The 26,037-nt window shown below is 42.6% G+C and overlaps 3 protein-coding genes across 5 annotated transcripts in view; 2 read left to right on the top strand and 1 right to left on the bottom strand.

Annotated features, from left to right (window-relative positions):
• Positions 1-23,547, bottom strand: part of LOC130385695 (protein FAM168A-like) — a 29,719-nt gene extending 6,172 nt beyond the window's left edge. The window contains exons 1-8 of one of the 3 annotated variants that reach the window (XM_056594340.1): positions 23,397-23,547; positions 22,542-22,637; positions 9,150-9,283; positions 6,592-6,700; positions 4,679-4,770; positions 3,021-3,107; positions 1,726-1,854; positions 193-329 (exon numbers count right to left, since the gene is read on the bottom strand). In XM_056594340.1, the coding sequence (XP_056450315.1) occupies positions 193-329; positions 1,726-1,854; positions 3,021-3,107; positions 4,679-4,770; positions 6,592-6,668 (522 nt within the window). In that variant the 5' untranslated portion in view covers positions 6,669-6,700; positions 9,150-9,283; positions 22,542-22,637; positions 23,397-23,547. Of the gene's footprint in view, positions 1-192; positions 330-1,725; positions 1,855-3,020; positions 3,108-4,678; positions 4,771-6,591; positions 6,701-9,149; positions 9,284-9,443; positions 9,518-22,541; positions 22,638-23,396 lie in introns of those variants that run through there. The other 2 variants (XM_056594343.1, XM_056594342.1) reach the window with 2 other exon arrangements.
• On the top strand, positions 11,331-15,566 carry LOC130385694 (lathosterol oxidase-like). The gene is made up of 5 exons (XM_056594339.1): positions 11,331-11,400; positions 12,542-12,770; positions 13,383-13,515; positions 13,844-13,944; positions 14,034-15,566. Exons 2-5 carry the CDS (start codon positions 12,561-12,563, stop codon positions 14,490-14,492), a joined length of 903 nt encoding a protein of 300 aa, XP_056450314.1. The 5' UTR covers positions 11,331-11,400; positions 12,542-12,560; the 3' UTR covers positions 14,493-15,566.
• On the top strand, positions 18,896-23,567 carry plekhb1 (pleckstrin homology domain containing B1). Its single transcript, XM_056594344.1, has 6 exons — positions 18,896-18,932; positions 20,715-20,867; positions 21,155-21,257; positions 21,559-21,598; positions 21,972-22,062; positions 23,434-23,567. Exons 1-6 carry the CDS (start codon positions 18,896-18,898, stop codon positions 23,565-23,567), a joined length of 558 nt encoding a protein of 185 aa, XP_056450319.1.
• The last annotated feature ends 2,470 nt before the right edge of the window (positions 23,568-26,037 follow it).

Raw genomic sequence — 26,037 nt, forward strand, 5'->3', positions numbered from 1 at the left:
GAGAGAGAGAGAGAGAAAGAGAGGGAGAGACCCATACAGCCAGACAGAGATAGGAGACAAAGACAGAGAAAACATACGTAGAGCATCACAATAAGTATTTCTGTCACGGGGACACGTCCCTCTGTGTGTTCCGTGCCTTTCCTTTGCATCACCGTGATCCCGACATGGTACGTACACAGTGTCACTCCTTACCTGGGCGTAGAGGTTCTGCTGGGGGTAGATACTCCTGATGGGGTACATCTGGTAGGGGTTGGCAGACGGGGAGTAAGGTGGAGGTGCCCCGGTCGACTGCATGGGGTTCACCTTGTACGGGGTACCTGCTGTGTACCCTGTTGGAGAGAGAGAGAGAAAGGGAGAGAGACTAAGGGGATTGCTTCACACCGTCTATGTGGCCGCGGTGGACGGCCGTCAGCGTGAGATGTCGTGCTTGCATTGTGAACAAACCTTTGCTTTAGGGCGAGAGGTGGGTGCCAAATAAGTGTCCACTATCTGGGAATCTGGTCAATTAGTTGCAGTCCGGTTAATTTAAAAGCAGTTATGTATCTGATAAGGATCTAAAGTGAGAAACTAATTCTTCTTCAGGCATCATAGGTTTCAAGCAGGTAAGTAGGAAAACAAATTAGAAAGATTTCTTTTTGCTTTTGTCACCTGAGGTAAATAGACGTGGAAGGACGACATTGTCTCCTGGGATTGTGTGCCACAATGTCAAAAGTGATCCTTTTGTTGTTTATTATTGGTCGAATTTGTGGGGCATTTCAGAATTGACTGACATGATATTTCATGTCTGAAAGAAAGCATCTACATGAATATATACACACGTGTATACAAGCAAAGACAAAATGCAGAGAGCAATACTATAGTATGGGGTCAAGGTGTTCCGTCCAGATATGTAAACAAGCAATGCAATATGCTGCAACCTCCATCTCTGAACCAGCTCAGATATGGATAAATAAATCACAGAGTTACTTTTTGGGACCATGGTGTATATACAGAGATTGTGCAACGCAAATAGTTTTCTTTGGCTTCTGAATTTCATGACGCTGAAAATGTACCATTCGTATGCGCAATTGGCTGACAAACATACTCATACACACATGTGTTCACACGGACACGCAAACACAGACACCCGAATCATATGAAATGCTTGAGCAATAAGATGCTTGTGTGAATACAACGCCACTGTGTGTCTGTGTGTGAGGTTTTTCATATTGATGATTAATGCTGCCATTCCTTTTTTTCAAGAATTTGCTCAGTGTGGATGCCTGATGCCATTTTAAAGAGCAACACAAAAATCTAACCGCAACAGCAGCCCCACCTCTGGTACAAAACGTGTTACTGCAACCGCTGTTTCTGATTGGTTGAGATTTGTGCCAATGGCCAAGGGTGCCAACCTAGCATTCCTTCGAGCCAATCAGAAACAGCAACAGCAACAAGCCGTGGTTGCTGAAGACTCTGTGGTTGGATTCAGTGTACAGAATGACAATGGGAGAGAGACATATAGGAGGACGGAAGAGAGAGAGACAGAAATGAGTGAAACAGAGAGAGTAAGAAAGCAAGAGAAAGAAAGATAGTAGCGAGAAAGAAAGATAGAAAGAAAAAAAAGGGAGAAAGACAGAAACAAAGAAGATAAAGAAAGAAAGTAAAACAGAAACAAATAGAGGACAAAGAAAGACAGAGAGATAGAGCGAGCATGAGATACACTGTGTGTAATTGGCAGATATTTACTGAAGGCTGTGGCCGAGGCCTGGTACTGTCGGCCATCAGAGCCTGCGTCCAGGGCCGGGTCATAGGGACCCTCTTGGGCCCCCGCCATCTCCATAGACGCCTGGGGCCAGCCCTGCTTCAGCAGCAGCACTGTCCCACACACACAGAGATACATGTTATACACACACACAAGAGATTTTATACACACACACAAACACACACACACACACACACACACACACACACACACAGGCAATCACAGATACAAAGATAGATGTTATACAGAGAAAGAAAATATTGATGTCACACACACATTCACATGCAAACACACACACATTCACACTGAGACACATTCACTCTGAACATGCACATCCACACTAATAAATCTCACTCACACACACACACACACACACACACACACACACACACACACACACACACACACACACACACACAGACACACACACAGGCACGAGTGGGCCATAAAGATGCATTTTGTTGAATGGCAGTAATTGAACTTCCATTAAATTGTTATAGAGTTAGATGAGATTATCAAGTTTTTTTTACTATAATTTAATAGGATATTACAGCCAAGTCAAACATGTAACATGGTAAAGAGATATGGTATACTAACACCACCATGTCAAACAGTAGTAGTAGTAGTAGAAGTAGTAGTAGTAGTAATACACAACACAATAAGGGGGTTCAGGATCAGATCCTAAGAAGACATTCATAAGAGTTTCATTCTTACGATATGCTTTATATTTCTGTGATAAATACTGTCTTCAAGAGGTAGTCAAACACAACACTTTCGAATCAACACATTTTGCCATAAAGCCCGGACTCTTACAGACACAGCTGTCCATCTCAGCCAGTACTGTACTCAACCACAACCACTGCTTAGGTATTAGGTTTAGTTTTCCCTGTTGATATATTGGTGCTATTATACGTTATTTAAATATGGGCATATCTTTCCAACTATCTATTAACTCTAAGAGATAGAGCACACACACAGACAGATGGAAACACTCAAGACTTCCACCAAGACACAGATGCCCAAATATTTTATTTCCACTGCAACCCCTTCCACATGGTACAACACAATTAAGACTACTGATATAGAAATGTCAAATCAATGTCTCCATTAATCGCTCTCAGACACACACACACACACACACACACACACACACACACACACACACACACATACTAAAAGAACGTCTTCCCGCCACACATCATTTCCCAGCATACGCAACGCAAAGCATCAAAGTACCTGAAACATTCAACGACTGCTGCAAAGCTTAGCCCTATCTTACCTTGGGGGAAGGCCGCATTGCCGGTGTGGTAGACACTGTGTGCATACGCTTGGGGAACGGCAGCCGCGGAGTAGCCCGTGGGGTAGCCTGCAAGGGAGGAGGGGGGGGAGAGGGATGAGGCACAGAAAAGAGGCCAGGCATCTGCGCCAGGGAGAGGTCCCTGAACGCCATGCACAGGATGCTCTGAGGCTAGTTAGCTAGCATAGCCTGAGGCCTCCTTCAGGTACCTCGTTATGGAAGGCTGCCTTCATCGGGGGCCTGTTCTCTGGGTAAAAGGCTGTGTATTCATGAGGAATGAGTGTAGGAGGGGGAGGAGAGACGAGGCCGGTTTCGTTCTGGTGGGCCTGAAGGGTCCGGGTGTTCAGACAAGCAGAGGTAATTGGACTGTGCTGCGTTACTGCAAAGGTTGCTGCCTCTACATATGAGCAGATAATTGTATTACATGTGCGTGTATGAATATGCATACAGCTAAAATACATTTTTTTATCGTTTTACTTAAACCCTGTAAGTCTATTTGAACCAAAATAATCGAGGATGTGACCGGTCCTTTTTATGGCAACGCGTTCCTCGACTTGTATGTGACCAACTTAAGACTTGTTACTTGACTTTGACTAAAATGGTGATAAAGCTAGAGCCATATAATCTGGAGGATCTCTATCTCATCTTCAAAATACACATCAATACACATCTTGCGCACAACCTGTATGTTGTATTTAACACATTGTGTTCGTGGTTTAATTAAGAACGTATATGACTGTGTGGCTTTGCTGTGTGGCAAGTCCCTATTATGCACTTAACTACCAATCATAAAAAAAAAAGGTCTACCTACATTGTGTTCTGATTCCTACAATTACACTGTACTTTGTTCAGTTGTTTTATGGAGAACTGCTCACGCAGCACTTAACATTTGTTGTAGTTACTCTATTATTTATTGTGTGCCATGTTCTCAGCCCCACTAGGAGGCTGCTTTGGTCAAAACCAGCTGACTGACTGACTGTAACGGTGATGCCATTAGGAAGGAGTCAGAGAGAGGTCCCCCCCCCCTAACGGGTTACTTATACAAAGACAGTAGGAGGGTTGGACTTTAGTAGTGGGGGTGGACTTTAACTTCCTTGGAACCACCTTCGCCCTTTTCTGCTTCCGCTCAATAACTGATTGATGGGGAGGTTGGGTGACATCTTTTCCAGAGCTGGGGTCTTTATTACCCTTTTATATGCATTATTATACTGTGGTTATGGTGGCCCATTATAGGAATTTAGTATTCACTGACAAAACGTCTGTGAATAAATCAGCTACAATTTATATGCATTTTACCCATCACTTAATGAGCATACTGCAGTTAAGATTTTTGACAGACATTAAAATAGACCATCAGCTAGATTGCTCATTATCAATAAATCAAGCCACAGAAACCAGACAAGACCAAAAACTGCTTGTATTCCAGTATTTATCTTTGACACGAGATGCTTCCATGACAGGTCGTCATAAAGTCGTCATAATGTGGGCTTTAACGGTAATTCGACATCTGTGAGGATTCAGAGTGTTTGTAAGAGATTGACACGGTGAAACCCGAACACACAACTAGCCACGTTCGGCGACCGTAAGGAGGCACACACTCAAAGAGAATAGTATGTGGACAAGGGTGCCCTAGGACTCACCTGCGTATGTTATGTTCTTGGGGTTGCCATAGGGATTCCCTGGCTGGAGAGGACTGTACACAGGGTTCATTATGGAAGGAACTCTTCCCTTACTGCAGGACAGACAAGACAGGTAGAGAGAGACAGGGAAGGGTGCAAAGGGAGAATTAGACAGGGGGGAACGCTGGCAGCAGACAGGGGAAAATGTTTGTCTCAAAGGTCAGGGGTCGTTAGAGAGTGTCTTGATGGAGCCAGGCGTCGAAAAGCGTTTGTTCGTGACGGCGAAAGTCGCAGGTTATGGTGGTGAGTGGGTTGCAATAAGTGAACAAACGACAGGGGGTGAATTGACTCTAGCACAAGCGCCGGGCTCTGACACATTCATGCATGCCCGCGATATCGTTTCTCACTGTCATCAGATAGCTCTGCCTATTTTTATCTCCAGTGTTCTTCCTTGGGTCTCTCTCGCTCCCTCTCTCTCCCTCTCTCATTCTCTAGGTTGCCACACATACCTTTCTCTCTCCCTCCCTCCCCTCCTTTGCCGCTCTCACAGAGTGGCTGACTTCACAGAGTTACTCGGGGCAATTAACCGGAACCTACGTAAGATCCCTTATAATTAGCGAGGGATGAATTGAAATCGGCAGCTGGCGCCATCAGAAGCCCCATGCGCAGGGAAAAGTGGACGCGAGTGCAGATATCTAGTGGTCGGTTGAGGTTTGACGGGGTGGCGCAAATGGTGGTTCAGACGGGGAGTGAAGGTGTCGGGACGGTTGCTGGTTGTTCAGCGTCATCGGCACTATGTCATCAGCTGCTCACCACCGTCCCACGTCCATGACTCACTATCCTACTGGACCCGATGGGGACTTTGGTTTCCAATGCTCTGATGTCTTCCTGTACGGTTAACTATGCATCAAAACGAATGACAGGAGGGACAACAAAGGCCCTGCGATTACAGAGCACAGGAGGCAGCTTCCTGTTGTTAAGGGTGTGGGCCAAATCTGTTGCCCCGGAGCATCAAAGAAGCGATGCGGGGCCCAGATCTATCTCAAGGTTGGATTTCGCTAACGATGTGCTTTCATGCGGTTCTTCAAAAGTACCCTACGGAAACCTTGTCCTAATTGGCCAATGCCCAGTCGGAGGAAACTTGCCATTGCCATTGTAAGCGAAGTTGCCAATTTATTGACAATAGCTCGATGCTGTTGTTGTCCTAGGCATTGGAACACAGTTATGGATGGAGAGTTGAACAGCTGTTTGGAGGGGAAATTAGAAAGATAAGACTGTGGGACATGGGGACTGACATTTAGGATGGATGGCTGGATGCAGCCCCATTAAGATCAAACATGTGTTGAACCATTATTCTGGCTATTGTATAAATACCAAGACCCCTTAGGGATCTATATTAAAAAGAACACTGCATGCAATACCATACCGTTTCAGATTTAGTGTGTGAATGCAAGGAGCATTCACATACGGGAGCATTAAATGCAAGGAGCATCAAGTAACTAAATACAGGCTGGTTATGGAAAGGCCCCCACCATCACACACACACACACACACACACACACACACACACACACACACACACACACACACACACACACACACACACACACACACACACACACACACACACACACACACACACACACACTCACTCCGGATTCATCTTCAGCACATGGGAAATTAACACATGTTCACAGCCAGTCGTTATAAAAGTCTACCTACTCTCGGGTGGTGTTTTAATGAGATAGGATTATATAAGCCTCTTCCATACATACAAGGTCATGCTTCTGTATGGAGAGAAGGACTTAAGGGGCTGACCTGCCTTTATAACTGTTACAGACTGTTCTCCCACTCAGGCCATGGGAGCACAGCCCAATGGGCGGGCAATGAGTGAGTGAGCGAATTAAGTGCAGCAGTTTGTGTCCAACACTTACCTCTTTGGATTCTGAGCAATTTCAGGTTGATAGAAGAAGCTGATTTGATCGGTGTGAAGTCCGTTGGCCATTCTCATGGCAACGTAAGCTGGTAAATGGCAAGGGAAATCTGTCACAGAGAAGGAACAGTGAAGAATGGTCATGTACAAGAGAAAATCATCATCAAAAAGAAAGAGAAAGAGGGTTTTCAAGTCATAATCACACACACAAATCGTTTTCACAACATTTCCACATTGACTTTCAATTGACCTTCAGTTGGACATTGTCAAACAATAGTAGCATGAGGACATGTGACCCAACCCCAAAATAAAATGCACAAAAAAAGAGAACGACTGAATTATGGATTTTTGTATCTTTCGATGCATAAATGTGTTTGAGTGCATACGCATGCAACACTATATAGCAAGACATGGTACAGACATTTAATTGGGGGGGAGCCCAAGGTGATGCACAGTTCAGATGCTCTAAATCATGGCTTCCACCTAAGGCCTTGGCTTGCAGCCATTGAAGACACTCCCCTGCTCTCACATAGTGCTGGGCGACAGGGTAAAAATATCTAAGTAAAATGTGTTTTTTCCCCCTTCTAAAAATAATCTATGCTCGCCCCCCATTGTTTTATTGGCATGCTTTGGGATACGGGCCAGGATAGAAGTTGCTATGACTACCAACTGAGAGGTGCTGGGTTTCATCCCCAGTGACCTTGACCAAGAGGCCTGATGATGTGTGTGAATTTACTCTAAATTGCTTTTGATAAAAATGTCTGCTAGGCTACTTAACAGTTAGTGTAATTGTAACACGTCTCTGATAAATCAAAAAGCTAAAACAACATTATTTGTTACGTTTAATTGTGTCTTTTCCTAAGCCAAATGTTCTGTTAACTGTCCTGTCCTCCTTTGACACTGCCTGTTAAATTTCACATGTGTCATTGTGAAGATGTGCCAAGTGCATATTTAGGTCAGGCATCAAACGCAAATGTATAGGCCTACTATCTAGGTTCCATTTTAGCTCTGCACGCACACACAAAGGTAGACATCCGGCAGTAGATAATTAACATCACTAACATCATGTGAACGTAGTTGTTTGTATTTTGATATCAAACAAAGGATTAAATATTAATATATCTAGATTACATCCAAAATAGCTGATCAAATGGTGCCTTCTGCCGAATCAATTACCCTGTTTGGATTGTGTTGTGCATCCAACTTTGCCTCAGCATATGCATTGTGTAATAGACTGTGGTGAGATGCTGCACACTATTGACTAGATAGTGTGACTAGATGTAATAGGGGTTGGGGCCTTTCCAAACAATGTAGCCTAAACAATAATGTAACGGAGATTTGGGTCAAACAGGCATAATAGCCTACTGGTAACCTTTTGTCGATTTGACGCATGACAAAGACTCCCTGTAATTATATATAAAACGGAATATTCCTGGACAATAGATCATAATGTATTTATTTTACAGTGACAAAGGCAAACAAATCCATAATGTCAGAATAGATCCATCACCAATTTTATAAATATGAACAGGGCCTACGGGCAATTAGCATTTTTGTGGTGTTATTGTTGTTGTCATCATTGCCCGGACCACGATACTATCTCGCATGGATTCGCTCAGAAAACCCCGGCGATGCCCTTATCCAAACAATGATGCCACATTATTCTATGCGTTTTGAATCACGTAAGAAACCATGATCATCGAGGATCGACGCAGTCCGAGCAAAATCTGCTGCGTACGTAATTCAGCTAGCCTCTAAAATGGTCACACACGGCGAGAACTCCCGACACCATTTTGAGGCGCACGTCACTTCACGAATTGCGAGGTTGCTGCTGCTGCTGCTGCTGCTGCTGCTGAGCGTGTTTGTCATTGTGTGTGTGTGTGTGTGTGTGTGTGTGTGTGTGTGTGTGTGTGTGTGTGTGTGTGTGTGTGTGTGTGTGTGTGTGTGTGTGTGTGTGTGTGTGTGTGTGTGTGTGTGTGTGTGCGCGTGCGCGTGCGCGCATGTGTCTGTGTGCGTGCATGCGTGTGTGCGGGGAAACGCTCACGTACGGTGGAAACGGGACAACATCGCAATTCCTTTGCTGCACACTGAGCACAACTCCGAAGCAGCCACGTTTAGAGATACAGATCATACAGATCATAATTACACTATTAAAGCCATAATGACAACGTGATGATAATAAAAAACGATCGCGTATAAACGGCACGGTATAAATAAACCCAGGTAGCTGCAGTCACATCGATAAGTGTTTAGGTCATCCGTGATTTGAATCCTCTCATATACCAGTCATGTAGGCCCTGTGTTGCACTTGAAGTTGGATATGCATTCCGCTGCACTCGGCTCAGAACCTCTCGTTACATCTCTTTAGATAATAAGATAGCATCACTGCGCACCAATGTTATAATCATTCAAAGAATAAGCAAATCGTTATATTAAGATACCCCCCAGTCCCCACCACCCCCACCCTCCCCATCCACCCCCCTAAAAAGGGAAAACATCGACAGAACGAGAGAACATCTCTCAGGAAAAATATGAAAAGACATCCACAACGAGTCTTACCAGTTATCGGGCTGATGTCGGAGGGTCGGGATGTCGGACGGTTAAAATGTCTCCGTGGAGTCGGTTCGTTGTCACTGTTTTCCTCCTGCGTTCAGTGCTGGCTGCTTTTCACCGAGGCTTCGCTTCGCTGATTTCTGGAGGAGAGAAAAAAAAGAAGCGGCATCGACGTTCACACAAAGTGGGGGATGGTAACATTCAGCGAGGATTGGTTGGGGTGGGGGTGGTGGTGATGGTGGTGGTGGCGGCGGTGGTGGTGGTGGGGGGTAAAGGGTCTCACAAACACAAGGGGAGGACCTTTTTATATCAAGACAGCGGTGCACACGATTGTTGGCTATATGTTCCCTCCGGCTACAGGGCTAGTAGGTACCCGTAGACTAGTACTACCTCATGCGGAAAAATCAGTGTCAGTGGGAGAGAGAGTGTGTGTGGGTGTGTGTGTGGGGGGGGGGGGGGGGGGATGACTAACGTATGCTTTATTAGGACTGCCAACATATTTCAAGTATTAATTGCAGATTATTGCTTTGGATATTTTATGGTTTTTATTCAGTAGGCCTATTAACTGTTAGGGTTTTAAAAAGCCCTAATATAGCTATTCTGGAGTAATTTATGTAAAACGGCTGTGGTATTTATATATCATATCCAATATATTTTTAATGATTGGCCGATTTTAATGATGTAACTGATCTTAACCTGGTACATCTGCCTAACCAGGTTAAGAGACCCCATGAGATAACCCCGCATTTACAACAATTAATCATCTTTACAAGGTTCATTATTTTTTTAAATGACTCAATTGAACATGATTGAAGCAGCTTTGAGGAACTCTAAACGTCGATATTTTAGGAACCTGCTGTATCCTGGGAAACACAATACCATGAGGGACGCGGGGGGAGTTTGCCAACATCAGAAGAACATGCACAGTCAAATGTGTGATGCGCCTCAATGCCACCAAAGGGTTTAAAGATTGAATTCAGGTTGAATTGGCTGCATTGTGTGTGTGTGTGTGTGTGTGTGTGTGTGTGTGTGTGTGTGTGTGTGTGTGTGTGTGTGTGTGTGTGTGTGTGTGTGTGTGTGTGTGTGTGTGTGTGTGTGTGTGTGTGTGTGTGTGTGTGTGTGTGTGTGTGTGTGTGTGTGCAGGGGGGGTGGAGGGGATGAGAGTGAGATGGGTGTGTAAATGAGTGAGAAAGGTCAAGTAGCTTTTGTAGTGTGTCATATTAGTAGCATCTTTCCTCACAATTTAACATTTGATTGTTAAAAAAAATTCTGTTTTGTCTGTGAACCTGGTGCCCTGGACCGCCATGGCCATGCATCTCAGCCCTGTGATTGGCTGAAGGCAGTGCCACTTGCTACAATGACAGCCAATGGCACCAATTTCAGCCAATGAGAAAGATCTATGAGCTTTGTTCCATGTCTGAGATTAATCTTCTATGTTTTGTTATTTGATTATGTCTTTAAGATAATAAATTACATTTTTTATTCGTCAATATCATTATGAATGAATGAAAATCAAAGATCACGATAAGCGTGGTCATAGAAATATATATTGCATTACAAACCTATATTATAAGCATCCGTATATATATATTTAGTATGTGCTAAATATACAGTGACATAAATAAAGCTGTAGTTAAACCATGAGTTTTCCCAATGATTCAAAATAATAAGAGAACGAACCATGCACAGGCCTTGCCGTACTGTTTTGATCTATGTAAGATCGTTGGTGACATCTTGCGGCGACTCAAGGTATAGGTTAATGTTTCGTATGAATTTCATAAATAACCAGACTACCGCAAGTGGCAGCAGTAGTGTGAACGTGGCACATCACTTTGAGCGATTAATAATAAGGGGCGAGGGAATTTCGGGAGCCTGAGTTGATTCATCTGAAACAGTTAGGCCTACTTTATAATGTATGAGACGAATGTCATCAGTAGACATATGGTCATTATTTTTAGTAATATATTTTTTCTATTTTATTATCCTTACAATTATCCCAAATTGTTTTTTAATCAATAAATCAATCAATATCTTACACAACACTTCGAACCTCCCTTTCATAACTCATAGCACCATGAGCAGATCGGCCAGTCGACCAATAGGATCTCGGTACAGTTAAATAACAACCTAGGAAGTTCGCGTGTATTGGCTATCCTCGGCGTGACGTAGGCTCGTCGCAGGAGACGCCGCAGCGGACTGGCTGTGATAATACACTTCAACGCTTCGGTACCTCGGGCCAGCGATTCCATCTGTACAGGTACGTCCGTATTTCATAACAATATATAGGGTACTTTTGAAATAACCCGATGCAACTGTGAAGTTTAAAATGTGTTGACCTGTATGAACTTTGCATATCAACGTTGTTTAGCTCAGAATTGCAGTTGCGTGCCCTCATAAATGGTGGTGAATGTGTGACACAGTTAGTTACAATAGAAGGCTACACTTCGATCAGGGTTTGATCAAACATGTCATTGATGTCTAGATAACCAATAGAGGTCTACAATGGCGGATAGGTTACTGAAAACGGACATTTGTTTGCTTTTGACTTTACCAGAGCTCTACATAAAATACAAATGGAAAGAGTTGTTACTCAATTGTCAACCCCTTATCAAATGGATTCCAACATAATAGTATATCGTGACTGCGAGTGTTTAATTGCTGTTTAATTGACCATCTTTAATGGTTTTGTTTACTGTAACGCTCAAAAGTATGACCCCATATTCAATGATCCCCAGTGATCATTCAAACCATGAGATCACAATCTGATCCCTACGATTATGAAAAGCTAAACAAAACCTATAACCATATTAAAGGGCGGGGGGGGCTACGGTCTTCAATTGGGGTTTCAGTTTTACAGTGCAACTTTAAGTGCAATATTTATTTATAATATCAACATTTAACGCTTATGATAAGATTCATACGTCAAAATTAGATCAAAATAATAATGCATATATTCCAGCTTTGTTTACACAATTTCCGTTCAGGCTCTGACCAATGGTGGCCGTGGCCCCCCCCTGGCCCCCATGTGGCTACTCCCTTGGTCATATTTATATAATTCTTACCAAGTAAAACTGACTATTGCAGCAATGGGCAGTGATACATTAATAACACTGTTATAATAACACTGTCATAATATCACTTAGACCTGATAAAGTAATACTATTGAGTTGCATCACTCTTGCAGAGAGCGCTTGAAGCCTCCCATACTAATGTTTTTTGTTTGTCATCCTTTTTGTAACAATTTTACAATATTAAACATTGACTTAATGACACCATCATCTCGATAATGTTTGCAGCTACCCACGGCAAAACATATCATTCACTTAAATACACTATCTATTCTCTCTCCTGCTCTCCTCCTTTCTACCACTCATCGCTCTCTTTCCATCTATCTCCAGGGTCCACGGATCTAGAGCCATGGATCTGGTGCTGAATGTGGCCGACTACCACCTCCTCACGCCCTATGTGTACCCAGCGTCGTGGGCCGAGGAGGGGGCGCTGCGGCAGATCCTCAGCCTTCTGGTGCTCACCAACCTGGGAGCGATGGTCCTCTACCTGGGCCTGGGGGCCATCAGTTACTACTTCGTGTTCGACCACATGCTGATGAAACACCCACACTTTTTAGAGGTACGGTAGTCAGAGATAGAGATAGTATGTCCAGAGAGACACAACTCGAACACACAACATCACACTTTTTCATTCAACTACAATGACCCTTATAAGACTTTGTCAGTCCACGTTTTTTTTTACAATCTTGCTGCACTATAACGATACACACAAAAAAATATACATATAAGTGCTTCTGATCATTTATTCTTTTGTAGATGTATTGGTTGATCTATCTTTTTTGGGGTACTAGGGGTTTGAATCCCCAACGGTATTTCAAATTTTGTTTGTTTTTGTTTTTTAATTGAAGAAAGTGATTGCAATAACGTCAAAAGAGTAAAAGCAAACCTAGACAAAAGTATAAAAAGATTTTTGGTGCAGAATGATGGTGGATAAGATTCACAATTATTACATAAATTGATTTTTTTTCCCCAAACCCAATTATTACTGTCCTTCACTTTCTACTGTGAAACCGGAATTTACCATCTGGAATTAATAAAATACTATCTCGTCTTTCTTATCTTAATCCACATTATCTTATTTTAGAGGAAAGTCCAATGTGAATGAATACCTGTTTTCAGTTCTGAACCGTGGATGTAGAAGGTTGTTGATCATTTCTGCTGTGCATCTCAGAACCAGGTCCGGAGAGAGATCAAGTATGCACTGACCTCCCTTCCCTGGATCAGTATCCCCACCGTGGCCTTGTTCTTTGCCGAAGTCAGAGGATATAGCAAACTCTACGACAATGTCTCAGACTACTCAATGGGTAAGAGACCCTTTCCTTTGCTCTCATTTTCTCTTGAGGGAACAGCTATCCTTAGAAAGTGCATTCTATTACTTTCTCTTGTCGTACATCAACCTTACAACTTCTGTAGTTGTGTTGTGTAAGACTTCACCAGTCAGACTTGATTATTCAGCCCTGGATGGGCCCAGCTTGCCTGTTGGGCTGAGAGGTCCAGTGGCTAAGATGTTCTAGCTCCCTTGATAGGTCCTGGGGTCACTTCCCTCTGCCCTGTCTGGCTAGGAAATATTAATACCATATACTACTACACAGGCTAAGTCTTGTTTCTGCATTTTGGTTCTCTTGCTTACAGGTTGGCCCATGGTGTTCCTAAGCATGGTGTCGTTCCTGCTATTCACAGACGGGAGCATCTACTGGATACACCGTTTCCTGCACCACAAGCTCATTTACAAGGTGAGCCTCCATATCGCTCTAGCACAGCAAAGCATCCAGGAACCAGTCTAGAAAATATTGGCTAACCACTGCGATTCCTTCTCCGATAGCTGTTCCACAAGCCGCACCACGTGTGGAAGGTGGCCTCACCCTTCGCCAGCCATGCCTTCCACCCGGTAGACGGCTTCCTCCAGGGGCTGCCCTACCACATCTACCCCTTCCTCTTCCCCCTCCACAAGGTGCTCTACCTGGCCCTGTACGTCTTCGTCAACATCTGGACCATCTCCATCCACGACGGGGACTACCGGGTGCCGGGGCCCCTGGTGGAGGTCATCAACGGCGCCGCCCACCACACAGACCACCACCTGTTCTTTGACTACAACTACGGCCAGTACTTCACACTGTGGGACCGGCTGGGCGGCTCCTACCGCCACCCCTCGGCCCTCACGGGCAACGGGCCCCTGGACCTCATCAGGAGGCTGATTGCGGAGGGGAAGCTGCGCCCCGACAAGGCCGCCGTAAGAGGCCCGTCGAACGGACATACAGTGGCCGCGTGCAAGGAGGAGTAGCTAGGGGGAAGGCGGCGGAAAGACTGGGGAAGCGAGGGCAGGATGGATAGGACCAATGTATTTATGTAATTTGATTATGACAAGAATCATTGAAACATTCCTGAGGAAGTTGTGGTGGCGAGTATTTCAAATCGAGTTAAAGATATGATGTCTGGAGACAATTCAGTTCCCTTATCATATTCGCAAAACCCACATGAGCAGTCATGATGTTAACTGCACAGTGGACTGGACAATGTGCCTCAAAGTGGTAGATCACTGGAGTCCAGCGGACACCTTTTGTGACTTAACGCAATAAAAGTGAAAGAGATCTTTAACCTCTTGCCGGTGCCATGATATATCATTAAGTAGCCACCATCCCTGAAAAAGTATTTTTACAGGACATTTTATATTTGAGAACATGATAGGCATGGGACACATAAATTAACCATGAGCAGATTGGCTTAGAAAAGCGCTTTAACTTCAAATATGGTAATTTGGCCCTTGGAGGAGGATGAACTTGGCTGCTTGACTCCTCCCACCCCTCCATCTCGCTCCACAGAAGACACCAACCTTAGCACTGAAAAACAACATGTCATTTTGGCTGAGATGCTAACAAGGATAGATGGGTCTCATTATAAGGCTGTCATGAAGATTGATAGACAGCTGTAAAGGGCGGCAAAGGGTTCCATCCTCGCCAAACGACAGTGACAGTGATCACTGGGCTTTCTTTAAAAAGACATCCTTTAAAAGAAGGAATATAGCACTGGAGTTGAAGGCATTTGAATGTTAGCACATTTCCATGTACCATCGACACTTCTAAGGACACTGATATGTGGTCATCGGTTCCTAGGTTAGGCAGGGATGTTTGCTTGGTTCCAGAGGGTTCCTGTTTCATTTGTATGTGCAAAATGAATTGATATGCTGTGATTATTGTGGACCTCTTTTGATATCTTAATCAACAAGGAGGCTTTTAATCATCATGTTATGATGAATAATAAAGCATTTAAAATGTGTTGAAAAATGACTACACTTGACTGAGTCTATATGTAAATGAATCCTCAATATACTGTACTGACGTAGATTAACCCCAACGATCTTTCACAGAAATGTTATAAATAAATGTATTTGCTCAGTCCCGCAGTCCGCTTCAAAGCAATTAAAATGAAAGAGCAGGCAGGATCTATTTTATTTGACAGAAATTGACTACTTATACGAGTTCTTGACCATGCAACAATTCCTATTGTCTGCTGGTTTTGATTGTGGTTCTATATTAGTTATGCAGAAATTGATTGCTCTTCGCCTCAGTTTTGGAGGAATGAAAAGTGTGAAGACTGGGGAGACCTTATTTAAAATAGTTCCCTCAGCTATGGTTGACCATTTTGTGAACTGTCACATGAGGCAGAGGCAGAAACAATTCAAAATTATTTTTACATTTTAATGATGTATTAAAAACATAGAAGCCTACTTGATGCAAGCTTCTCTCAGAATCTGTCACAGGAATTCTCTTCAACTGCAAGTTGTTATTGTGACAGCTCTGACTATCTGAATTTTGAACAGGGGCTGTGTGGGAAATTAGACTTAAACTTCACCTATCAATCTTACACAGGAGAAACTACACAACGACATAGCACAATTAACTAATTAACATGTGATGTTACTCAGACAAATTAGAAAAAAAGGGTGACTCCGAGACAGTAAAGTTAGGAAATAAAAAGGGAAGGTGACTGTGACCAGACAGAAATGCTTATTTGCTAAATCATTGACTCTGACTTTAATCTGAACCTTAATTGTTGACCTGCAATTGCATGTACTGTACTTCTGGATGCATGAATCGTTCAAGATGATAAACACATTTCTTCTGTAGCGTTAGATTCCTTGGTTGTAAAACATGATTCGAGAGCTATTTAGACACGTTTCTTGTGTCGAAAGAACCGGGTATAGCTTCAGACTTGTTTTCATCTCAACATAAAGGGGCCCTTGGATAGTCATTGCTTTAATGTGTTAATGAAATGTAATAGCAGCTGAGCTCTTGACAGACAGGTCAAAGGACAACGTACATGCCTTAATCTCAATCGACTGCATCTTAATGTACTTAATGATGCGCTGAGTTCCTACTTCTGAAGGGGCTTGACATTTTGAATGTGTGCAATAGTAGCCTCCGGCCATATCAAGTATGTATGGCAATGACTACCAGTGAAAAACATGCTGTAGTTGGACTTTAAGGTATCATTTCATAGAACCCCAGAGCTATCACTCCAGTCTGGGCCCCTCAGTATATCCACAATTGGTGCAGAATGTGACTGCTAGATTTATTACTGGTACGAGGAGATTTTAACGCATCACTGCGGATTGAACTGCTCTTCTCTGGCTGATTATAAGATTTTTCTTCATGGTCTGGCACCTAGCTACCTTAGTGAGCTCCAAGTCCCATATGTGTCAGGTCGTAAATTCCCCTGATTCAACTCTATTGGTTGCACCCATGGTTGGTAACCATGGGTAACCGGTTTCTTTGCTATCCAAGCCCCCAAACTCTGGAATTGCCTGCCCCCTGACCTTAGGTAAACTGGCTCAGCATTTCCTTTTTATAAAAAGGCTTTTTTTAAATTGTAATATTTTATGAATCTTTTTTGTTTGTGTTTATTCTATGCTTGTTGCTTGTTTATAATGTTTGTGGTTATTATTTTGGTACCATTTAATGTTTTTTACTTCATTTGTTCTGTGTTTTATTGTTTTTGTACGTGTTCTAAGACCTTGTAACCTTGTTAAGAAAGGTGCTTTACAAATTACATTTATATTTAATAATAATAATAATAAATCAGTTTTTTATAGCACTTTTCTAAATACTCAAAGACGCCTTACAAATAAGAAAGGAATACATACAGACAGTACAGACACTCAAACAAAAGGGAAAAAAATAAACAACACCACAACAATAGGCAACACATTAAGAGAGCGGGAGAGAGAGGAAGATGGCGGAGGATGATTTGTCAAATGTCGTAGTTGGTCCTGAAGAGATAGGTTTTAAGTTGACTTTTGAATGAACAGAGTGTATCAGAGTTTCGGATGGCCAGAGGGAGGGAGTTCCAGAGGGTAGGGGCGGCGATGGCGAAGGCTCTGTCCCAGAGGGTGCGTTACTTGGTCTTGGTGATGGAGGTGAGAAGGTTGGCATCAGCAGAGCGTAGGCGAATATTTTTAGTGCGTGGTAACTAGCAGTCTAGATATATGCAACTCCGGTTTGCCATATGCATTGATAATAAAAATGTGATTTCCTATCATGCAACAATTTGTATTGACAAACACATTTATTTAACATATTAAGCAGAGTGGACGTCTTGAATCCTCCAAGAATACAATGGACAATCATTTCATTACTCTATGCTAATACTTCTAAAGCAAAGTAATAAAATGGTAGTCATAAAGACCACGTTAAGAAAAGTTTTTTTAAAGTGTATTTCAAATCAATGCAATAACTTGAAAGTTGAACAGAAATATTGTAACCAATCTTCTTAGGCTATATCCCAAGTCCATTGTTTTTTTCAGATTATATTGCATTGATTAATTTTCACCACCAGATGGCGCTATCTCCATCTGCAGGAATGTAACCAAGTAGGCTGCGCAGGGTCATTTAATTTAAAATATTTCCCTTTTTCCCCTCAGTATAAACAGCAGAACTAATGTATGTTTAAAATATGCACGAAAAGATGGAGTGATAAATAATGTCACAGGGTCAGGATGCATGAATTTATTGCAGTCAACTGAATGAGCACATAACTACTTATGAAACCTTCCTAGTTGGCTAGCTAAGTAGATAGTTATACAACATAAAATGATAGTAATGTTGTGCAACAAATTACCTGATGATAGTGTTAGCGGGATTAACAAAAATAACCTTGCAGTCATGCTTAATCCCCAATTACTATGTTGTCATCTCATACTGGAATCAATGTGGAAATGTACAGAACAGTTGGGATAGTTTGTCCCTAAAAAATATATTCTGTATCCAATAATTGTTCTTATATGAATGGAGAATAGAAGATTTACAATGAAACAAAGACAGCTTTTAACACATTGCTGCACGATAAAAATCATAAAAAAGGAAGGTATGAGGTATGCTAGCGGTAAAATACTAGCAGTAGTGAAATAGAAGGAGAGGCTAGAAGAATGGGTTTCTAGAAGAGGGGGCATGGCCAATCCTAATCCTGAATAATCTGGTGAGTCACTCACACAGGGCCGAAAATATCTATCATTATCCTCCTCATTCTCCAGCGGGAGAAGGAATCCATATAAATAACAAGAGAAACTGAGGTACTGCTAGTTGACCAGGACTGGGAGGACAAACTCCAACCACCAAAACGCCACCTTGTTCTTTCTGCTCTGTTTCAGAAGGGAATTATTTGCATTGAATCTGCAATTTCTTCAGAGTGATGGCCCTCATGAAATCTGGTTGGCTGTGGAGACAGAGTAAGTCTTTTCTTCTTAACAACAGGTCACATATTGGTTTCAGGTTCTTCCTAATCATATCCACGCAACACTATTTCCTATTTTAAAGACCAGCTCATTTTTGTGGTTAAAGGTTATCTAGGTTATTTAATTTAGTTTGTAGCAAAGGTTAGGCTGATTTACAGTGTCTTGCTTATGAGCAGGTCAAGCTTCTGCTAACACTTTAATCCCTGTTTTGTTTTCTGTGAACTATTGTAAACACACTTTGTATTAAAGAGCTACCAAACAGGTGACCTTTAATTTGAATTCAGAGTTGTCTGTTTGAGCAAGTAGCATCGTGGGTAATGTAGTAAATCACATTCATATTAAAATCACTAAACACCTTCATTGAGAATGAAGTCCACCATAAACTGGTGGACGGCTATTGTAACCTTGTAACTTGAGGTACATATGATATATAGTTTGATCTACTAAATTGTCGACAAAGGATTTGTGGCGTGATATAATATTCTGCCTTAACCAAGGTGAATTACTGCTTCACACGTAACCGAATACGCCTCATTTGGAGTACAACATCGATTGGTTTGACTCCTATCAAAGGGAACCAAGAATCTTCTCTACAGCTTGAATGTGTAAAATGGGACTGTTATGAAACTCTAGTGTGTGTGTGCCACTTAGACCCACCTGTAATCCAATCAACTGTCTACCTGTAAGTGGCTTATCACGGTTAGCCAATGGAAGCGCACCAACCCACACAGAGTATGAGCCTAAAATACAACTGAATGGCCACTGTTGTTTGCAAGAGAGAAACGTCAAGAATTGCACATTTGGGAGAGAGAGAGAGGGCGAGAGTATGAAAGAGAGAGAGAGAGAGAGAGAGAGAGAGAGAGAGAGAGAGAGAGAGAGAGAGAGAGAGAGAGAGAGAGAGAGAGAGAGTGGAAGAAAGAGACAGTGGAAGATATAGAGACAGTGGAAGAGAGGTAGAGAGGGAGTGACAGAGACAGAGTGGAAGAGAGAGAGAAAGTGAAAGAGAGAGAGAGAGAGAGAGAGAGAGAGAGAGAGAGAGAGAGAGAGAGAGAGAGAGAGAGAGAGAGAGAGAGAGAGAGAGAGAGAGAGAGAGAGAGAGAGAGAGGGGGGGGAGAGAGGGAGGGAGAGGGTGTAAGGGAGAGAGACAGAGTGAAAGAGAGAGACAGTGGAAGAGATAGGGAGAGAGAGTGGAAGAGAGAACAAATGATGAAGTACAATAAAAACTGAAACAGAAACACATAAATTATACCTTGGCATCATTGATTTTCATGCAAATAAAGCACAAGTGTAACAGGCCAACTGCAACCAGATTCCATTTAAAATAATGTCTTCTGTGACCACAATCCTCAGTCACCAAAACGATTCCCTTTATTCATCTTGATAAGTAATTAGTAAGTGTAAGTTGCCGTAACCAAACAAGTTAGAATAAATGACCTTGATCAAGATAGACATATTAACAGAAAACCCCAAATCTAGTCCTAAGAGGGAAACCCACTGCACTTGCAGCTTACTTACAAATATATGTCTTATTTCATACAGTGGAGCGCTTAAAATACCGGCTGTGGAACCATAATTATGATAGGTTTTTGTAGAAGCAGGGATTGTATGGGTTTAATATAGAAAGAAATACATCCAGACCAGGATACATTGTTCCTCAAGAAGAATAAGAATGAAACTATAATTCACCCAGGTCTGCTGGCGTGAGGTACCTATGGAGCTCCAGACTCCCTGCAGCGTTTTCTCTCAGTTTCTCACCTCATCCTTCTCTCCTATCAGCCACAGTCCTCAAACGCTGGAAATTGAACTGGTGTGATATTTGGATTGATGGGAGTTTTGTCTTCTACAAGAGCGACAGCAGAAGAGACTTCATGCAACGCGTCAGCCTCAAGACCACATGTGTAGACGTCAGATCTGGCTTTGAGTGTGCAGGTAGCTATTACGTTCCCAATGTGTGTGTGTGTGTGTGTGTGTGCGTGTGCGCATGTGCGTGTGTGCATGTGCGTGAATGCATGTGGGTGCGTGCATGTGCCTGCGTGCATGCATGTGCTTGCACGTGCGTGCCTTGTTGTGTCGCTGGTTGCGTCACCCGTAGCACTGCTTCACCATCCCCATGCAGCACACGCGTGTGAATGCTACACTCTGACTTCCCACCCGGAGCACATTCACGCACACTCACACCTTCAGACTTCACACCACTAAAAGCCGTGGCTCCACAGGTGTGAATCCCCCTGAGAGCCACCCCAGAGAGAACCTCCTGGTGGTCCTGCTGGCTGACGGCTCCAGCGTCAACCTTTGTGCCAACAGTGAAGACGAAGCCATGTGAGTGCTCTCTGAACACCATAGTGCAGCGGCAGGGGATACCATGATCTAGTCATGGCTACAAAGATCCTTTCTCCCAGCCCAAAGGTTGTGTGTTCAATCCCCGTGGGCAACAGTCTACCTGTAGGCATCGTTCAGCCATGATGCTCCAAGTCTAATATGTACCTGGTCATTAAGGACATCTTAAAATAGAGAATAATTGCCTTTAAGCATTGGCTAAGTTTAATTAAAATAATTAGTTGTACTGACCCAACGTCAGCAAGTCTGCCACGCCCTAACGTATTGTTGGTTCTATTTACAGAGCCTGGAAACTCACCATAGTCGATACCAAAAGGAACCCGGTGAGTATAAGTGCATATAAGTATATGTGTTGTGTTGGTAATCCACATTCTATGGGGTAGCTTCAGTGCCTTCTCGTAGCATTCTGCTCACACACGTATTAATGGTTTCTATTCTCTCTGTGGCCGCAGATTAAACCATAAAGTAATTGTAAAAGGCTTGTGTACAAAAATAAAGTCTTCTTGCTGTGCTTCTCTAATTGAGTCTTAAGTGCTTGATGGATCGCAAATGCTATCTCATAATTAAAATGCTCTTATTTTCAATGCGAAAAATAAGAGAAAAACAAAAGTCTTCAAATGCCTTTCCCATGATCTTGGTAAAGGTGAGGCCAGTTGAGTTTCTAAACTGGGTTTTGTTTTTCTTCCTGGTGCACAGCTGTTCACCTACGACCCTTATGATGACTCTTATCAGGCGGTTCCAGTCAACAGCCACCACACCATCTACATCACACCTGGAGCAGGACCAGGTACATTATACTCCCATCCGGAACACCTGAGGGACCTCCAAACCCTATCGCCATTCAAAACTGCCCTCAAAACCCAATTCACACGTTGGCCTTCAGTCTGGCCAAGCCCTCCCTTCTCCTTCTCCTCTTCCCTCTCAATTGGCAGTACACTTATGTGTATGTGTGGGCATATTTATATGTTTAGGAAAATATAAATACATTCTTTCACTAATGTATTTCTGTTTTGCATCTTAGTTTTCCATTATTAAGAGCATCTTTGAGATATTTAATAAAAAGCAATCGACAAGTCCACTTTCAGATTTGTATTAATATGATTATGATTATTATTAATATGGGTTAGGCACAGGTCTCATCTATCTGGGGAGAGTGGTGTGAGGTTTACTGGGGGAGTGTATTAGCAAAGAGGGGTCAGGAAAGTCTAGGTTAGGGAGTTCCATTCCCAGCCAATTCTAGGGTAGTACCCCAAGTCTGCAGTTTACCTGAAGGCATTGTCGAGCAAGATGCCATGACCCCTTCCTGCTCCTTATCGGCATGGCTGCATATCACTATGGAAGGATCCGTTGAAATGGATTGCGCTGAAAAAAATAAATGCAAAGATATGGTATGATCCAAGGGGGCACTACAATGCAATCCTTTCAGTTATTTATTGTCTTGGTATATCGTTATTTTAAAATTAAGATGGGTTGAATAAGGAATTAAATGAAATTCAATCAAACAGCCTGATATAGATTCAATACTCTCACAATTCATTAATTAATTATTGATGTTTATGGTTTTGAGGTATTAATTATAGTATTGGCAAACAGGGAATGACAATTGATTCCCCTCATCCCGGCAAATCTATCCGTAATGATGATAGTCTAATAATAGCAAAGACAAATCATGATTACAGCCTGATGAAGAAAGAATGTTTTTCTCTGCGCTAAAATATGCATTCATTGAAGGCAGTTTTGAGGGTTTAAAGCTCTTCAACTCTCATTCCAAATGTTCACAATTGTTAATGCCATCTGATCTATATATATGTATTTTTTTTCCTATTTTGACATTTCGACATTTAGCCACTTCAACAAATATTAAAATTACATAATACATACAGATAGCACGCTTCAACTGACTCAGAATCGAACTCAGCAACAGACAGATGACAACTATAAGCGCGGTGGTCTCATTGATAATATCCACGCATTGTTTAGTGAATCGACTAGGGATAATCCCTCATCCTAACCCTTAAATTCTTCAGTACATTCCAAACAAGACTGGAATGAAGGAATAGGATGCATGAATGGTGCTTCAAAGTTGTAATGAGTTCGGAGAGACGAAGTTGAAAGTCCCACCGCGTAAACCCGTTCCTGTGTGGTTCCCTCGCTACAGGTACGCATCAGGTGGTGGTTCAGAGGGATCCGTTCGACGGCGTGGCAGAGCAGCTGGCCCTGGGCCTGCTGGCCGGGATGGCTGCCGGGGCGGCCATGCGCTCCTTCCTCTGGATGCCCTTCTTGTTCTGCTAAGAGGGCTCCCCCTGACCCACAATGCACCACGCCACAAAAAGCTCTGCCTAATCCAGTGCAGGACTGGACTCCGAATCCCTCGAGCACGAACAACTGCTTTGTTGTTCCTTTTGTGTTTTACGTTTGTATCTTTTTTTATGTACTTCTCTGATGAAATGGCGCCTGTTGAAACCAACGGTCGTATTTTTCTGAGAAGCTGAAATTGCTGTGGGTCCACGGTTCGCGGAATTACAGCAATTCAAAACGACAGGAGGTTCAAACCCCCTTTCTGTATGTTATTGCGTGTATATATCTTTGCAATATTGTAAATATTGTAGACTGTAAATTATATAGATGTATTTAACTGCTGTCTTTTTATGTTCATGGAACACTTGCACTTTAGAAGCAGTATATATGACAGTATTGACTATTGAGAGGGGTATATTGGGTATATTTGAATTAGAATGGCAGTTCATTGAAATAAAAAATAAATAGAAATGTTTGTGTTTCTGGTTTCAGGTTGCCATAAGCCTTAGTGTATCAGAGAATGCTCAAAATAGCTGTCTTTTAAAAACAATGATATAATTTGTTGTTGCACATATCTGAAATCAGCCAAATGAAGACGAACAGTAAAGAGGATGTAGGAAGGGAACCTGACAAACTCTTGAGAATTCTTCTGGAGAGGAAGTTCTACCACAAGGGTATCACAATAGGCTAAATGAAGGTCTGGCACTTGCTGTTTAGCGGGATACCTTAGACGCCCACATCTTTGTATCTAGATATTCATGGAGGGCCCAAACTTCAGTCGTATCTCTGGAGGTCTTTGCATCTGCCTCGGGTATCAGCTCTTCTTCAAAAGACAAGAGCAAAAACTAGTGTGTTGAAATCCACAATACCATATCAGCTTGTGCAATGTACTAGTCAACATTTGCGAGGTGGTTTAGGATTCACACATTTGGTTATCACCATGGATGGTGAAAACCAGCAGTAAGCAATGCCGGTGCAGACTCGTAGCCAATACTTAATGCATTTTCTCTGGTCTTGAGAGAAAAGGAGTGTATCACGATGGCTGCAATAGATTATACGGTTGATACAGCTAGCTCTACTAGCTCATCTCTGTGTCTCTCAGGGCCAGCAGTGACTTTCACAGGTCCTTTAACCCTTACTTTCATTTGTTGTTTTTGGAACGCAGCCCTGGACTTGTGCAACGCTGCAGCCGGGAAACATGCTATTTTCCTACTGAATTAATGATTAAGAGGGCCAAAAGAGACGGCCATGTTGAAACGTTAGATTCTTTGTATCTGAGTGTATAGAGTCATATGGTTGTTGCTGTATGGGTTTATTCTGGTTGCCTGATGTGGCACCTCATTAAAAACAGGATATTAGGACGAGACTGAATGCAAGAGGGATCTGGAGGGACGTCTATCGATCCTTCAGGATTTGATTTGCAATAGCGGGAGTGCTTAGAGGACGTCCCAGTGGGGTGATCGATATACTATTCACAGTGTCGGAACATTATGCACGCCCGCACAGGCTTGTTGTCAGAAGAACTTGTCAGTTTTAAACGAGAGAGAGCTGCCAAGGTAAAAAGGCTGTCAGTTTCCTTTACGCGTTGTCTTTCAGTTAAACTACTTCCTGGTACACTGCAGCACATTGTCGCCAATTCAAACACAATCAGCAGGCTTATTTGTCAAGGACAACATGTAGTACCTGGCATTCGCAGAACCCTGTGAGCGTTTGTGAACGTTCTACACTCAACCCTTGTCGTCTTTATGGTAACGTCTTTAATTTGCCAGTGTCCAGACTTAATTCATTGATAGATGAACCATGCTCAGAGCTGTTTTGCATCATTACCAGCGATGATTGAATGTCACGGATTACTCTATCTGAAATAATATACTTTGTTGTATCTATTACATTTTAATAGTTTAATTAGTTAACAGAATTGTCTAGCGCCTACCTGGTTTGCATGAAGAAGTTGTCTCTTTAAAGTAGCAAGGCTACAGACAGTCAACTATATTTCATTATAAAACCTGCTCCTTTTGCATCTCTGTGAAGTGAATGAGTAATCTCTTGCAACACAATCCTTAAGACGAAACAGACTAATTCTTCTGTCATTATGGCCTCCTCCCTGCTTTCGGCAGGCAGAGTTAGAACCTTCTTCTGGTTAAATCTGTAATTACTATCCAATCTGCCTTGAGGAGAAAAAGAAATTTAATTTGACAAGGAGGTAATGAACCTCTGCAGCCATTATTTTAGATAAGCCATTTGAGAGACTTGGTTGTGAGCGCTGATGAAAATTCTATTAAACATAGCTGGCTGATTTCTGTGTTTTGCTCCGTGGCAGAGAAGCCTCTCCTCTACCCTTGCCAATTTACTTTGAACTCTTCGACTTGCCTGGGATCATTACATCAAGAAGCATCAAACGATTGCCCCCTTTTTACTTAATGATTCAAAGGGAAGGGGCCTAGTCTTTGGGCAAATGACCTCT

Source organism: Gadus chalcogrammus, chromosome 7, assembly GCF_026213295.1.
Source record: "Gadus chalcogrammus isolate NIFS_2021 chromosome 7, NIFS_Gcha_1.0, whole genome shotgun sequence".
In the NCBI taxonomy this organism is placed as follows: domain Eukaryota; kingdom Metazoa; phylum Chordata; class Actinopteri; order Gadiformes; family Gadidae; genus Gadus; species Gadus chalcogrammus.

Bases quoted from the DNA above. Each gene is read 5' to 3' on its own strand.
- LOC130385694 (XM_056594339.1), top strand. From the start codon at position 12,561: ATGGATCTGGTGCTGAATGTGGCCGACTACCACCTCCTCACGCCCTAT. The intron at 13,516-13,843 runs GTAAGAGACCCT...TCTTGCTTACAG, and splicing joins TGTCTCAGACTACTCAATGG to GTTGGCCCATGGTGTTCCTA. The intron at 13,945-14,033 runs GTGAGCCTCCAT...CTTCTCCGATAG, and splicing joins ACCACAAGCTCATTTACAAG to CTGTTCCACAAGCCGCACCA.
- plekhb1 (XM_056594344.1), top strand. From the start codon at position 18,896: ATGGCCCTCATGAAATCTGGTTGGCTGTGGAGACAGA. The intron at 21,258-21,558 runs GTGAGTGCTCTC...TTCTATTTACAG, and splicing joins AACAGTGAAGACGAAGCCAT to AGCCTGGAAACTCACCATAG. The intron at 21,599-21,971 runs GTGAGTATAAGT...CCTGGTGCACAG, and splicing joins TCGATACCAAAAGGAACCCG to CTGTTCACCTACGACCCTTA.